Below are 17208 nucleotides of genomic sequence, written 5' to 3' on the forward strand. Positions count from 1 at the left end.
AGCCCCTGCCATCGTGCAGATGCAGCTCAGTTTGTAGGAAGCACTTGGAGCTGGACTGCTCAGCTCGGGGGCCGGGTTGGAATTATTTCACCATCACTAGTAAGTCACTGAAGGTTTTTGGAAGAGGAGTGAGGTGGTTAGGTCTGTGTTCCATCTACCAGGTGCCCTAAAGAGAGCATGTAAACCAGCCTGTTATTCTTCAACCCCAGGGTTGTTCAACCTCGGTGCTGTTGACATATGGGGCCAAATTATCCCTCGTTATGCGGGCCGTACTGGGACTTGTGGGGTGTTCGGTGGCATCCCCACCCTCTATCCACTTGACACCAGTAGCACCCACCCCCATAAGCTGAGACAGCTGAAATTATCTTCATTGTCAAATGTCCTCTGAGGGGCAAAATCTCCCTGAGTTAAGAACCACAGCAGGGGGTGCCATCTCTTTCCTAACATGCACCCTTTCCTTTCTTTGCCCAGGGTTTCAGGAGTTTTTCCAACATGATTATTGCCTTGTTGGGTTTTGTCATTTTCTTGCTCAATTGTACGACCTGTGAGAAGCCTCTAGAAGGGATCAACTCCTCCTCAGCCTGGCACTTCACACACTCACTTTATAATGTGACCATTTATGAAAATTCCGCTCCCAAGACCTATGTGGAGAGCTCTGTGAAAATGGGCATTTACCTCACCCAGCCCCAGTGGACAGCGAGGTACCGGATCATCTCTGGGGATGTGGCCAACGTGTTTAAAACAGAGGAGTATGTGGTGGGCAACTTCTGCTTTCTGAGAATAAGGACAAAGAGCAGCAACACGGCCCTTCTGAACAGGGAGGTGCGAGACAGCTACACCCTCATCGTCCAAGCCACCGAGAAGAACTTGGAGTTAGAGGCTTTGACCCTGGTGGTGGTCCACATCCTGGACCAGAATGATCTGAAGCCCCTCTTCTCCCCACCTTCATACCGAGTCACCATCTCTGAGGACATGTCCCTCAAGAGCCCCATCTGCAAGGTGACTGCCACGGACGCTGATCTGGGCCAGAATGCCAAGTTCTATTATGCCTTTAATACAAGGTCAGAGATGTTTGCCATCCATCCCACCAGCGGTGTGGTTACCTTGGCTGGGAAGCTCAATGTCACCCGGCGAGGGAAGTATGACCTTCAGTTACTGGCTGTGGACCGCATGCGGAAAATCTCTGAGGGCAACGGATTTGGCAATGTGGCTGGACTTGTCATCCATGTGGATCCTGCCCTCAGGAAGCCCCCAGCCATCATCTCAGTGGCAGTGACTCCACCGGACAGCAGTGAAGGTGCCACCTATGCCACTATAGTGGTAGATGCAAATGACTCAGGCGCTCAAGTGGACTCACTGGAAATTGTTGCTGGTGATGCCGGAAAGTACTTCAAAGTCATCAAGTCTTATGCCCAGAGCAATGAGTTCATTTTAGTGTCTGTCCGAGACATCAACTGGTTGGAATACCCCCATGGATTCAACCTCAGCTTGCAGGCCAGGAGTAGAAACAGGCCTTCTTTTTATTCCCAGATCAGGGGCTTTCACCTACCCCCTTCCAAACTGGCTTCCCTCAGATTTGAGAAGGCTGTTTACAGGGTGCAGCTTAGTGAGTTTTCCCCTCCTGGAAGCCATGTGGTGGTGGTGAAAGTAACCCAAGCTTTCCCCAACCTGCAGTACATCCTAAAGCCATCCTCAGAGAGTGCAGGGTTCAGACTTAATGCTCGCACTGGCCTCATCACCACCACGAAGCTCATGGACTTCAGTGACCAAGCCCACTACCAGCTGCACATCAGAACCTCACCGGCCCTGGCCTCCACGACTGTGGTCATCGACCTCATGGACTCTAACAACCATGCTCCCATTTTCAATAGGTCTTCCTATGATGGCACCTTTGATGAGAACATCCCTCCAGGCACCAGCGTTTTGACTGTTAATGCCATAGACCGGGATCACGGAGAAAATGGATATGTCAGTTATTCCATCACTCATCCAAAAGCTGTGCCCTTTTCTATCGACCCTTACTCGGGGGTCATCTCTACCTCCAAACCCATGGACTATGAGCTCATGAAAAGAATTTATACCTTCCGGGTACGGGCATCAGATTGGGGGTCCCCCTTTTGCCAGGAAAAGGAAGTGTCTGTTTCTCTTAGGCTCAAGAACTTGAATGACAACAAGCCCATGTTTGAGGAAGTCAACTGTACCGGGTCTATCCATGAAGGCTGGCCAGTGGGAAAATCACTAATGACTGTGTCAGCAATAGATGTGGATGAGCTTCAGAACCTAAAATATGAATTTGTATCAGGCAATGAACTAGAATATTTTGATCTAAATCATTTCTCTGGAGTGATATCCCTCAAACGCTCTTTTATGAATCATACTACTGGTCAACCCATCACCTATTCCCTGAAAATTACAGCCTCAGATGGAAAAAACTATGCCTCACCCACAACTTTGAATATTACTGTAGTGAAGGACCCTCATTTTGAGGTCCCTGTAACATGCGATAAAACAGGGGTATTGGCACATTTCACAAAGACCATCCTCCACTCTGTTGGGCTTCAGAACCAGGACTTCAATGATTGGGACTTCACTTCCTTAAGCACATATCAGATCAATCATCACACACCCCAGTTTGAAGAGCACTTCCCGCAGTCCATCGATGTCCTTGAAAGTGTTCCTCTCAGCACCCCCCTGGTTCGTCTTGCAGCCACTGATCCTGACCCTGGCTTTAATGGCAAACTGGTCTATGTGATTGCAGATGGTGATGAAGAGGGATGCTTTGACATCGAGCTGGAGACAGGGCTGCTCACTGTAGCTGCCCCCTTGGACTATGAAACCACAAGTTTCTACATCCTCAACGTAACCGTGTATGACCTGGGCACACCCCAGAAGTCCTCCTGGAAGCTGCTGACGGTGAATGTGAAAGACTGGAATGACAATGCACCCAAATTTCCTCCTGGTGGGTACCAGATAAGCATTTCAGAGGACACAGAAGTTGGAACCACAGTTGCAGAGCTGAAAGCAAAAGATGCTGACTCGGATGACAATGGAAGGGTTCGCTATACCTTGCTAAGCCCCACGGAGAAGTTCTCCCTCCATCCCCTCACTGGGGAACTGGTTGTCACAGGACAGCTGGACCGAGAATCAGAACCTCAGTACATACTCAAGGTGGAGGCCAGGGATCAGCCCAGGAAGGGCCACCAGCTCTTCTCTGTCACTGACCTGATGGTCACATTGGAAGATGCCAATGACAATGCTCCCCAGTGTATCATGGAACTCAGAAGACTGAAAGTCCCAGAGGACCTGCCCCTAGGAACTATCCTAACATTTCTGGATGCTTTTGATCCTGACTTGGGCCCTGCAGGAGAAGTGAGATATGTCCTGTTAGATGATGCCCATGGGACCTTCCAGGTGGACCTGATGACTGGTGCACTCAGTCTGGAGAGAGAGCTGGACTTTGAGAGGTGGGCTGGGTACAATCTGAGCCTGTGGGCCAGTGATAGTGGGAGGCCCCTGGCCCATAAGACCCTCTGCCATGTGGAGGTAATAGTTCTGGATGTGAACGAGAATCTCCACCCTCCCTGCTTCACCTCCTTTGTGCACCAGGGCCAGGTGCAGGAAAACAGCCCCTCGGGAACCCAGGTGATGGTAGTGGCTGCCCAAGATGACGACAGTGGCTTGGATGGGGAGCTCCAGTACTTCCTGCGGGCTGGCACCAGTCTTGCAGCCTTTAGCATCAACCAAGACACAGGTACTGGGAGTGGGTAGGGTACAAGTACCAGGTCTAGGAAAGGATGGGCCTAAGACAAATCAGGGACTGTCCTGAAAGAAGTCAGGCTGCAGGCTATAAAGAAAGGTAATAAATAGGGACTTCATCCCATCAAAGTTATAAAAATAAAAGTTATTTCATTTTTAATTTATCTTCTTCATAGTGGAGATGTGTATATAAACATGTGTGTATGTGCATGTATCCATTTAAGTCAAATTAACCACTACCCTAGTATACACATGTAGACACATGTGCATGTGTACATATGTACATATATGCCTAATAAAAGTAATGCATCATGTTTATACATTTTTTATATATAATTAAAAAGTGAATGTTTCTCTGTGTCCCATCTCCCCAGATATAATCTTTATTAATAATTTTGTCTATAGTATTCTAAATTTTCCTCTTTGTATCAATGTATTATCACTGTTCATTTTATTATTGTGAAAATGTAATACAATAGACACTAATTCTGAAACATTTTTTTCAAAAAACATAGCACCAGGATATCTTACATGTCAGTACATACAAATATTGCTCATTCATTTTCAATGGCTGGATTCTATTCTATCATACAGGAGTTAATATCCTGTTCATATACTTTTACTCATATGCATGAGACTCTACAGGAAAAACTCTGAAAAATGCAGTTGGTAGGCCACAGGATAATGCATATTTTCAATGGTTATAGATATCTCCAAATTATCCTCCAAAAATATGGCAGTGACTTATTTGCTCTTTTTAAGTTTCATAGAAAATAAATGCAATTCAGCAAACACTTATTTTGCACCCTCTACTTGTGAGGTTCTGAGATAGGCACCTTGGGGGGATTCCAGGTGAATAAAGGTAGGTCACTGACCTCAAGGAGTTTACAATCTGATTAGTGATTTATTTCCAGGGGAAAGGGCCGGCGATGTGGTGAAAGAACACATTAGACTGAGAGCTAGTTCCAGACCCAGCTCTTCTGTTTGCTTGTATTACCATCTTAGTCAAGTCATGCTCTCTCTGGGCCTTAGTCTCCCCAGCTCTGACATGCTGTGGAAGTAGGCATGGGCACTGCTTTCTCACATGGCTCCTTCCAGATGAGTATGACCTGTGAGAACTTAGGATGCAAACCACCTTTGTTTTACTATTTGACCCTCAACTTTTAGAACAATGCTGGCCCATACAAAGTTTTTGAGTGAGTGAGTTAATGAATGAAGCTCAGTCTCTAAAATCATGAAGATGATGGGCAACAGCAATTTATTCATCAAATCCCTAACCCTTAAATTGGTGTCATTAATACTTGAAGCTTGAAGGAACCAGTTTAAGGACAACTGCCCCAGGCCTATTTTAGCAGAGAAAGGCCCTGAGAGGTTCTACAGTGAGAAGTGAGTTCCCTGGTCTGACTCAGCTGTTCCACAGTTCCCTTTCCCACGGAATATCTATTGTTAGTCTCTCTGCAGTGCAGTGTGGCGACTGTCAGGTACGGTGATCTCTAAAACTACTTTGAGCTCTGAAATATTTTTGGTTTGGTGATCGACTGTCCCTAGGAATGATTCAGACTCTGGCAGCCCTGGACCGAGAAGTTGTGTCCTGCTACTGGCTGACGGTACTGGCAGTGGATAAGGGTTCCACACCCCTCTCCTCTGTAACGGAAGTCTACATTGAGGTTATGGATGTCAACGACAACGCCCCCCGGATGTCCAGACCTGTCTTTTACCCCTCTGTCCGGGAGGATGCACCCTTGCACACCTCTGTGCTCCAGCTGGGTGCCTGGGACCCAGACTCCAGCTCCAAAGGGAAGCTGACCTTCAATATCACCAGTGGGAACCATATGGGTTACTTTGCTGTTCACCCTCTCACAGGTAAGGACCTCAGAGATGCAGTGCTTCTCAAAGTGTGGTCCTGGATCGGCATCACCTACAAACTTGTTAGAAGTGCAAATTATCAGGCCCCATCTTAGGCCTATTGAATCAGAACTCAGGGTGGGGCCCAGAAATCTATATTTTAACAAGATAGCCAGGGGGATTCTGATGTGTGCTAAGTTTGAGAACTGCTGCTCTGCAAAGTCCATCTCTGTGTGAAAATAAGAATGTGTCAGCTTCCTTCCTTGGGGCTTATGGAAGCTAAGCAGGTTGCCTGGTGGTGAAGCCAGGACCATTTCAGATCTCCAAGTGCTCCCAAACTGACCCCTCTCCTGAGTCACAAGCCACAGGTTGCATCTCTTAACCGTAGTCCCAAACTGATCTCAAGCCTGCCCACAGAGCAGTTGGAAAATCTGCCCACAATAGAGATGCACTCTGACGGAGTCACCATCTCACAAATATCAATCCTTGGCCCAAGGTCTTCAGGGGCAAAGACAGTGGGTGGTTTGGAGGAACCCGGGGGTCACCAGCTTCTAGCAGTGAGTCAAACACAGCCTATGAAGGTGTTTTGTTTGGCTTGCACCAGCTTTAAACAATGATTTTTCAAGTTATTGCCAACATTTTAAAATGAGGAAATTCCACAAAACATTTCAGATTCCTAGTTGTTCTTTAAAAACTAGAAGATCCAGCCATGCTGACCCCACATTCCCACAGGACCACAGCTGCCTGGAGCTGACAGCAGCTCCCTGTGTAGAGCAGGCACACGTCCTCTGGCCGCTGGAGTCCCCTCACCCCCTGCTGTATCATTCTCAACCTGTTTCCCACATTTACACTGCCTGCCTGGCTTCTGTCGGCACTGGGAACTGAGAGCCAGTTCCCACTGCTGCAGATACTTCTCTACGGCCATACGTTCTTCCTGGAGGGGGAGCAACCTTCTTGCAAAGAAAGCTGACATTCTCCCTCTGAGTCTAACATCCTACGCTCCTGATAGTTCACTCCTGGGAGAACACACCTGGCGAGAAGGGGAGAAGGAGAAAAGGGCACTCCTCCATCCTCCAGATATAAGGGAACCAGCAGGAGTATGAGCCTGGGGGCCTTTGGGTGGACAGTGGGTAGGGAATACAAGGGTCTGTCTGCCCAGCAATGTTTGTTTGGAATCTTTCCTGTGAAACTTTCACCTCAGGGAGTGCTTCTGTCCTCCTAGAAGATGCTTTCCCCAAGGGCCCTGCCTGGGCCCACCCTGCCCCTCCCTTTTCAGAGGAGGGAAGAGATTTCTCACCTAAGGCATTTGCTTCTCAGTGTTTTCCAAATCCCTATTCTGTTTACTGTCAACAATTCCCTGACTTGGGGTCTGGCAAAATGCCCCAGAGGGCAGAGATGTTCTTAGTTTTCCTGCAGTTGAGAGGAAATGTTCACCAGCATAAGCATTTAAAAATAGATCATAAATGAGCCATGAGCCCCCAGCCTGACTTTCTTATCACCACCATTGTATTGTCCCCCTGCCCCTACTTAGATTCTTTGGATGGTTTCCTTATGCCCCTAAGATAAAGCTGGATCCTGCCATGTCCCAAAGACTGTGTCTGACCTGGTCCCTGCTGACCTTTCTGGCTTTATCTTGCCCATCTCACTCCGCCACTCTGGTTCTGGCCATGTGGCCTGCTTCAGTCTTTGCCTTCCTGCCTTCCCCTGGCACATGGCCTTTGCACACTCTGTTCCTTCTGCCGGGAGTTTCTTTTCCTCTGCTTTTGTCTGGCTAACTCCTGCTCTATTTTCAGATCCTTAAAGAAGTTTTTCCTGATTGTACAACACATTCCAAGCACCATCTACCCCCTCCCATTTTTTAACCATGTAGGACACAGAATGTTATGTTCATTTGTATGATTATTCCATTATTTATCTATGTGCTTCACTAGACTTTAAAGGATTTCTGGAAAAGGAACCTTGATTGTTTTGCCCTCTGTAGTATCTTCAATGCCTGGCATACCGTAGGACCTCAATCAAAAATGGGAAATGAATGAATGAATCTGTCAACATCCATACTTTTTTGTTAAGCCTAAGATTCATTTATTTATTCAGCAAACATTTAAAGGTGTCTGCCCTTATCAGGCATTTAAACTGTGTGCTGTGGAGAGAAGTGAAAATAATATAACCCAGTTTTGGGCCTTGAGGAATTCAGTCCATCAGAAGCATGAAGATCTGGATATAAAAAAACGATAGAACCAGTGCGAAGAGCACACTATAAAATACGTGTAGATGTGATGCCGTGACTGCTCAGAAAAGAAAGGAAGCTGCTCAGTGTGGTGGGCCAGCCGTGGCTTCATGGAGCCCAGGGCGTGCGTGCTGAGCCCGAGGATGGAGAGGCTTTGACAGGCAGCAGCCAGGAGAGCGCTCGGGCAAGCCGAGTGGCAGGATCAGCAGGCAGGAGGAAGAAGACCCAGGTTTCGTTGACGACGGAGCAAGGAGGTCAATTCTCTAAAGGCATATCCTATTTCCAAGCTCTTCTTGACTAAGATCTTGGGGAAATTAACTGTTCTATGTCTGAGTTTACTCACCAATAAAATGGAGATAATAGCTATCTCCTGGATGATTGTGAAGATTCAATGAGTTAACAGATAGAGATACATAAAGAACTCAGAAGAATGTCTGGACATATAAGAGCTCAATGGGAGTAGGCTGTTTTGATCCTGAGGGAGAAGAAGCTGGGAAGGTGGTTGGGGTAAGGCCGAGGCTCTGCAGGGTGAGTGGAGTAGAAGGATCTGGAACCCACTGGAGGTGGTATCAACAGCAGTTGGAAAATTATCGGATGAGGGAGGAAGAGGGAAGGGCCAAAGAGGGCCTGAGACAGAGTGATGGGAAACATCTGTTTGGAGGGAGAAATGCGAAGAGCCGAATTGGATGTGTGCCCGCCTCATGCCAGGCCCGGTGTGGCTCCGCCTTGTCCCGGTTCCACACTAGAGCTCCTTAGGGATCTGGGCTCCGGCCTCGGAGAGGGGGATGAGGCCGACAGCGGGGGCCCCTGGCAGTGGGGCTTCTCAGGAGCCTTCTTGGACCCCTCTTGTGCCTGCCTCAGTCAGGGGAGAAAAAGTCAGTGACTTGGCTCTGCTGCAAGAACCTTCCCCGACAGAGGCCACTCCTTACCCATGTGCCCATTTCCAGTTCTGGAACCCGTCCCCCATCAGTGAATCCCCTTCTCCCTCACTGAGCCCCCATTTCATTCCACATTTACTTGGCCATTAATTGCCTAAACAAGATCGAGAAACTTACTGAAAGTTTTCAGCTGAACCACTGACCCCTACCAGTAGCTCTGCTTTCATTTAAGGGAGACCTTCCCTATCCAGCTGTGACCTCTCAGTCTATGGGCTTAAATGTCCCCCCTGGGCTCCCAGTAATCTTGATCTTGACTTCGCTGGTGCTTGCAGAGAACTGACACCTTCTCTTTCTTAGGGCCTCAATTTGTAGCCATAGATTTCATTTCATAGTGCCTCAGAAATAGCCCCTGATTCTGAAATTATTTTGGTGCCTTTTTTCTCACTCTAGATTTCATTTCATGCATCGGGCTGCATGCGACTCAAAAGGTATCATCCGCTCCTTCATAAACACCTTCTCATTTGGTTCATTCTAACCTCCAGTAGCTTAAGTAGACTTAAAAGTAGACTTACAGACCACCAAGCCCACCTTCCTCAATTTGCAGATTGAGCTGAGAGGAGCCCAGAGGGGTACAAAGCCACACTTTGTGATTTCCCATGAACTGAAGGCAATGACTGTGACACTGTATGTCTCCTGACAACTGCCTGTTTTACTGGCCAGTACGTTGTGCACAGCACCCCTCCTAATGATGAAAGAGGACTAGATGGGAACCTCCACTGATAGCCCTCTGCTGTACAACCTCACCTCCTCTCCTCTGCTTCTCTTTCTCCAGAGTTCCATTTCCCCTTCATGTCTTTGTTTGCCAAAGACCAGAGCCCTGACCTAAGATTTGAATGTGACCCTTGAACTCACCCCCAAGTACAGTGGCCTTAGGAGCCCATTGCTCAGGTCTCCCTTCTGCCATCTCTCCCCAGGTCTCCTCTCCACGGCCCGGCAGCTGGACCGAGAGAGCAAGGAAGAGCACATTCTGGAGGTAAGTAGTGGTGGTGGACCCAGCCACTGGATTCGAAAGCCTGAAGGAGGCCGGGCTGGAGCCGAACCAGGCCATAGGGCCACGTGCGTGTTGCCAGGCACTGTGGCGGCGGAGGAGGAGGAGCCACTCAAGCTGGGCCTTGCTGTGGCCGGTGGTGGACTTGCAGGGCCGGCTGGCTCTCTGGCTTTGGGAAGGGAAGACCTCTGAAGCCATGCCCAGGCTGGGCAGGAAGCACTGATTGATAGGAACGCCTACAGCGAGGTCAGGAAGAGGGAGCGCTACGCGGGTGCTCTGTGCTTGTCAAGTCTGGTTTCCAGCTCATCCCCTCCATCCAGAGAGAGAGAGAGAGAGAGAGAGAGAGTGGCCCAAGGTCAAACACTGGATCAGTAGCAGAGCCTGAATGAAAACCCAGCCCTTTGGCTTCTATCTGTGCTTTGTCTACCCATCTGTTCTCTGGACAGGATGGCTCTAAAATCACATAAGCATCCCTGGTGCCCATTCCGACGGGCAACCCTCTGCACATTGTCCTTGTAAGAAACAGATACTAGTAAGCAGCAACTACAAGTCCTTTTAGCATTCTTCATTCAGTAGTGGTATTTATGTTTAAACAACAAAATATTTAGAAAATTTGGAACCATTTGGAGTGGAAATGCCTTATCTCCTATAATGCCCTTGGGGCTATTGATACATGGGATAATTCGCCTCTACACGAAATAGCCCCTGATTCTGAAATTATTTTGGTGCCTTTTTCTCACTCTAGATTTCATTTCATGCATCAGGCTGCATGTGACTCAAAAGGTACCACCCACTCCTTCATAAATGTCTTCTCATTTGGTTCATTCTAACCTCCAGTAGCTTAAGGAACTGGAAGAACAAAGCTTATGAGAATTATGAGCAAATAAAAAGTAAATGGTCTCTTAGAAATGGCCCTGGGGCTTCCTAAGTAAAGAGCACCAGCTTTTGTCTAGAGCCTTTGTGACTTTGTCTTCTTCCAGTTCTGTCCGTTTCTTTCTCTGTTCTTTCTGGCTTTCTTGTGGGTAAGGTTACCAGAGACCTGGGTTCCAAGCAGGTGAGGTTATGATAATAAAAGTGATGAGCTGATGCCAAAGAACAGACTGAATGCTATTCTCAGGCTGTTGAAGACACGGTGGTAGTAGCCTTGCAGTGGATGGCAATACATGCTCACGGCTTTCTGTTCGGCAACGCATGGTCCATTCTGTCCCCAGGTGGCTGTGCTGGACAACGGGGAGCCCTCTCTAAGGTCCACCTCCAGGGTGGTGGTCCGCATCTTGGATGTCAATGACAGTCCCCCTGTGTTCCCCCACAAGCTCTTCAGTGTCCGCCTTCCAGAGAGGCTAAGCCCAGTGACTCCTGGGCCTGTGTACAGGCTGGTGGCTTCCGACCAGGATGAGGGTCTCAATGGCAAGGTCACCTACAGCATCGAGGAGAGTGGCGAGGGGGACTTCAGCATCGATGCACTCACGGGCATGGTGTCGTCCCACGGCGTCTTCACGGCTGGAGAGTACACCATCCTGACGGTGAGCAGGGACTGAGGCCGCAGAGGGGCACTTTCTCTGAGGACACAGGAGGAGGGAGATGGACGTCAGGCGTGGTGGAGGGGGTACTCTTCTCTCTGGATTTCTCCCAGGAAAACTTGGAACCCCGACTCCAGCCAAAGGATCAGAATTCTGGGCCTTTCTCTTTGAAGGCAATAAGGTCATTTCCTGGGAAATCCACTCTATTCTTAGAGAAAAGGATTTTGGTGAGAGTAGGAGGAGCTTTGGATTCAAGACAAGCCCGGTTCCAATCCTAGCTATGCCATTTAACACCTCTGTGGCTTTGGACAGTCACTTAAACCCTTTTATCATCCATAAAGTGGGAATAAGATCATTTTCCTTGTAGGAGCCAATAGAGCAAGTGCATAAGGGATGGACTTTCACGTCAGACAGTCTGAATCCAATCCCAGCCTCATTGCCAGCCTCAGAGACAATCCCAGGCAGGTGGACGCACCAAGCTTAACCCGTTTCCTCCTGTGAAACAGTGGTGCCTCTTTGAGAGATGTCATGGAGATTAAATTAGATTCGTACCTAGGGCTCTCAGAGCAGGGCCTGATAACAGTCAGAACTCAGTAAGTTCTCATTTATTATGTTTGGGGTTGCTGGGAAGGGTCTGTGTATGTAATGTCCAGTTTAAGAAGTAGCACACAGTAAGCCTTCAGTTAATAGTGGCTTTGGTTATTTTTTCATTATCGATGAGGTTCTTGAGCACAGGTTACATGTTTTATTCACCACTGTGCCTGCAGCAGCTGGCACATTGCCTGTTCACAGTAAACCCTCAACTGTGTGTTGAATGAATGGGTGAATGGATGCAAAGCCCGCTCAGTCAGTCTCTGTCTCTTGGACTGGCTGCTGGGTCTTTTTGTGTCTTGGTCCCAACCCTATCGACAAAGCCTCAATCTCCATGTTGCCCTCTTTGCAGATCAAGGCAACAGACTGTGGACAGCCACCACTCTCAGCCAGCGTCCGGCTGCACGTCGAGTGGATCCCCCGGCCCCGGCCCACCTCCGTACCACTGGTCTTTGACGAGTCCCACTACAGCTTTACTGTCATGGAGACAGACCCCGTGAACCACATGGTGGGGGTTGTCAGTGTTGAAGGCCGGCCTGGCCTCTTTTGGTTCAATATCTCAGGTGAGGGTGCAAGGAGGGCCAGCCCCCCCACCCTTACAGATCAGCCCTAGTCCTCATGGTACCATCTTCCTGAGCCCCTTCCAGGTCACACTCCCTGGCAGCCCCTCCTTTGCTCATGAGCAGTGATTGCCTCTCTCTTAGCACTCTGGGGCAGTGGGCAGCAGGACCACCATTCCTGCAAAGGTTTCCTTCCACACCAGCTATGATCTCAGGTGGTACCTCCATGATCTCACTGGTAACCAGCCAGAGCTAGATAGCATTTCAGTCACCCTGAATACCTGGGAGACCAAGGATAGTGGTCCAAGGAGACCCAGAAGAGAAAGCACAGGTTTTGTGTTGCCTCCTCTGCCTCAGTGTGAAAATCAGTGTAGAGCTGACTTTCCTGGCCAGGAGCCTCAGGCCAGCTGTGTTTTGGGGTCATGCTTAATGTTCTGGTCCCAGGCTCCCTTCTCAAGAAGAGGGGAAAATACCCATTCTCGTTGTAGGAGATGGTTGGATCCGAGCACTCATCTACTCTGAAATTACTTTCTTGGTCTCTAAACGAGGATCTTGTTAAAACATCTGGGGGTGCGGAGATTACAGACCCCTTTGGGAATCTGCGTAAGCCCTCCTCCTGGAAAGATGCACACACATGTGCACAGCATATCACACATGAATGTGGACACCAAATTAGGGGTTTTATAGATTCTCTGAAACCCAGGCAGGGATTCAAGGTTAAGAATCTCTAGTCCAAGAGTTTCAGGACCACATGAACCATGGGGCCCTATTATAAAGTTTCCCAGTGATTGGATATGCACCTGTCCAAAGCTTTTTGACCTCCTGGATTTACTTCCAGTTCTAATTCACTCCTCTTTTTAATTGTTTGGCTTTTTTTCTTTTGTACAAAATTAACACATGAATTCTATAAAACATTTAGAGACCACACGAGTGCAGAGAAGAAAATAAAAATCCCTTAAATTTCCACCCATCAGAAGAGAATCCACTATTACAATTTTAATGTGTTTCCTTCTAGTCATTTTTCTTAACACACACATACATGCAATGCTTCAGGTTATATTAACATACTGTTTCATAACCTTTTAAAATGTAGTATATCATGAACATATTTCCATGTCACTAAAGAGATTTCTATTTAGTAATGATTTAAATAGCTGCATGCCCATTCTATACCTTGGATTCTTATAGTTCATTAAATCATTTCCATCTTACTGAAGTCATTCTCATTTTTTCCTATAGATAGGCCCTTCAGGCTCTGCAATCTACCTGAAAGCCATGAGCTAGAGCTCCATTACTCCTACATGTTTTAATCCTAACAGCAAATGTTGGTCTTCCTCTGGGACCCTTCAGTCCTCCCAAGTTTACCTTCCTAGGTATCATCACTTGGATCTTGATGATAATTTGACAGTAACCTGACCAGATCTACTACCATTCCCTCTAAGTCTGCCAACTGGATCCCACGTTGTGCTACTACTGCCTAAACCGCTGAGGTCTTGTGTGCTCTTCCCTGCCTCCCACTCCAGGTGGGGACAAGGACATGGATTTTGACATTGAGAAGACCACGGGCAGCATCGTCATTGCCAAGCCTCTTGATACAAGGAGGAGGTCAAGCTATAACTTGACTGTGGAGGTGACCGACGGATCCCACATTATTGCCACACAGGTTAGAGGCCTCAGTGGATATCCCCAAGCTGAGAGGAGACGGGAAACCTCCTTGGATAGGATGAGGTGACAGAAGGCTTTCTGTTGGTGTGGTGTACGTCAAAGAACCCTGAATTTGGAATCAAGGTTCTGCATTCCAGTCTTATCTGCTGCCTTTCCTACTTTCGTGATCTTGGGAAGATTCTTGTTCCCACTGTGGATCTCTGTATAATGAGGGGTTTTTCTAAGTGAGCAGTTTTCCAGTAAAGATAGAGTGCCACAGGGGCTACCATTAATATGGTATGTGGGAATGATGTTAAGTGGGGCTCTGGATTTCAATTCAGGTTTCAGCTAGAGTTTTATCTGTTTCATAATTGGAATGTCACAGATTTTTTGTTTTAAGAAAAGGAGAACCAGACAGACAAGGTCTCTGGGCCCCTGGAGCTTATAGCTTACCTTCTCTCACTCTCCTCCCTAGGTCTACATCTTCATGATTGCCAATGTTAATCACCATCGGCCCCAGTTTCTGGAGGCTCATTATGAGGTCAGAGTTCCCCAGGACACACTGCCTGGGGTTGAGCTTCTCCAAGTACAGGCCACAGATGAAGACAAGGGCAAGGGCCTCATCTACACCATCTACGGCAGCCAAGACCCAGGAAGTGCCAGCCTCTTCCAGCTGGACCCAAGCAGTGGTGTCCTAGTAACTGTAGGGAAACTTGACCTGGGCTCGGGACCTTCCCAGCACACGCTGACAGTTATGGTGAGCAAACCGAAAAATCAGGGAAAGATGTGCTTGCCTGCATGCAGATGCATGGAAGTGCACACACTTGGAGGCATGCTGACGATGCCCTGTCCCCTGAGGACCCAGGTGTCCTGATGCTCATAATAATAATCCATGAGATGAGTTGTGACATTTCACATCCTGCCAGAGCACCTTCCATGGGGGATACCTGGGAATGGAGAAAGAAATGGGACAGATGCCAAGGAAACTCCCACAACCTCTGCTTCTTTGGGCTCCCTCCAAATATCCCCCAACAGGTCCCTCCCTGCTTCGTGCCTGCATGACTACAATGTGAACTCACACAGTGCCAGAGCTGGGAAGAACTCAGAGACCTTCTCACTTGGAGCCAGGGTTAGGGTGGCACAGGCAAGGGATGCAGGGCACAAAATGTAAGGACTCACTCTCAGTACTTATTATAAGTGCTTAATAGGTAGTACTTATAGGTAGTAAGTATCACTTACCTATACTTCTAAGTAACCCTCAGAGTGAGAGCACCTCCTTATTTGTGACCTCCATGGCTCACTGGCTCACTGAGTCCCAGGCCCCATCCCACCCATTTCTCTTATCTTACTCGTGAGGCCCAGAGTGGAAGACAGACTGGTTCTCTTCATACAGTTCTTTATGATGGAACCAGAATCAGAGTCCAGCCTTCCTGGTTTGAAGTTCAGAGTTCTGATTTGTTTGTTTGTCATCCTCTGGGCACATTAATATATATTAAAGGCTCTGAGAAATCTGCAGCAAAGAAAATTTTAACTTCATTGAATTCAGTGTTCCCTAAATTTACTTGATCATAGAATTTTTTACTGCATAACAGGTTAACATCTTGAAGAACTAATATTCTCTGAGATCTAATTTTGAAAACACTTCTCTGCTTATTTCTGCTTTTCTCATAATGTGGACACTATCCATAAAAATAGCTAAGCCTAATAATCATTAATTGATAAATTTATTTTAAAAGAAAAAAGTGCAAATGAGAGCAAAATGTAAAGGAATACAGAGAGTTACAGTTAGGCACATTTTTCATTGGCGTTCCAGCTCATCGACCTTAATCTAACACTGCCTCCTCTCATTCCATTTGGTGGTCACTACATTGCACTCTTGGATCCATAGGTCCGAGACCAGGAGATGCCCATCAAGAGGAACTTTGTGTGGGTGTTCATTCACGTGCAAGATGGAAACCTACACACACCCCACTTCACCCAGCTCCACTACGAGGCAAGTGTTCCTGACACCACGGCCCCTGGCACAGAGCTGCTGCAGGTCCGAGCCGTGGATGGTGACTGGGGAGCCAGTGCTAAGGCCCACTACTCCCTCCTCAAAGGTGAGAGGCCTGGCTATGAGTCCAGAGCACGTGGGAAGGGGCTTTAGCAATAAAGGAAAGCACCAGAGGCACGGATTTGCAAGTTAATCAAGTGCCAAGTTCTCTAAGCATAGGCAAATTTCCATTCTAGAATATTCCATAGGGCTATAATGACCTGAGTTAATGCACTTCCAAAGATGGTAAGAACAATAAGGGACTACTTAAGATATGGGAGAATTTACATAGATGTTATATAAACCCACCAACAACCATACATATAAAGGAATGTTATGAAGTCCATGCAACATTTTAAAATGTAATATCTTTGTGCCTGTACAATGAAGGGGCCATAAATACTTTATAAGATGTAGGCATAGTTTTAGGAGTAATTTTCATTTTCTGCTAAGGCCACATCATGGTTTCATATCTATTATATGGTTTTCTTCATCTCCAAAATGGGAGTGATAGTGCTACAAAGTCTTTGTAAAGATTGAAAGAGAAAATGTATATTAATACATGTTTTAAACTGTAAAATATTATACAGATGCTAGGGGTTATTGCTAACACTGATAAGTATTAAATCTAAGTAATTAACATAACAAAAAATGATAATATTCAGTATCCAACTAATTGACAATGATTTGTAATGTTTGATAATTCATAATTAATGATATTTAATAACTTTTATCTTTAATAGTAACTAATACTTAATAGAGCTAGAGGCTGTGGAGGGATGGAATGAACATGGCCAGCTCTCTGCTCTCATAGAGTGTAATGTTCATTTATTGTTTGTCAGCCTCTTATACACTTCCAGGAAATCGGAATGTTTTACATTTCTTTTTTTGAAGAAGCCGAAGTTTATACCTGGCCATATAGCAGAAGCTATGCATCCCTGAAGAATAATAATACAAATTTTAGCCCATTAATTACTTACTTTATGTGATTGATAAAGTATAATTACATTTTTTATCTCATTTTATCTCACTGACAACTCCATTGATGGAGATGTAATTTTACTTTGCAGATAAGTTAAGATTAGTTTTAAACTATTCTTCTGATTA

General features: G+C 46.9%; 1 protein-coding gene across 2 annotated transcripts in view; it reads left to right on the forward strand.

The window, feature by feature from the left end:
* FAT2 (FAT atypical cadherin 2) overlaps positions 1–17208 on the forward strand; it is a 75149-nt gene that overhangs the window by 17261 nt on the left and 40680 nt on the right. For both annotated transcript variants that reach the window (XM_036879108.2, XM_057490543.1), the window contains exons 2-9: positions 472–3751; positions 5305–5619; positions 9681–9739; positions 10966–11277; positions 12218–12428; positions 13949–14088; positions 14545–14826; positions 15958–16168. In XM_036879108.2, coding sequence (XP_036735003.2) covers positions 493–3751; positions 5305–5619; positions 9681–9739; positions 10966–11277; positions 12218–12428; positions 13949–14088; positions 14545–14826; positions 15958–16168 — 4789 coding nt within the window. In that variant the 5' untranslated portion in view covers positions 472–492. The remainder of the gene's footprint in view (positions 1–471; positions 3752–5304; positions 5620–9680; positions 9740–10965; positions 11278–12217; positions 12429–13948; positions 14089–14544; positions 14827–15957; positions 16169–17208) is intronic.

The sequence above is a fragment of the Manis pentadactyla genome, chromosome 2 (genome assembly GCF_030020395.1).
Source record: "Manis pentadactyla isolate mManPen7 chromosome 2, mManPen7.hap1, whole genome shotgun sequence".
In the NCBI taxonomy this organism is placed as follows: domain Eukaryota; kingdom Metazoa; phylum Chordata; class Mammalia; order Pholidota; family Manidae; genus Manis; species Manis pentadactyla.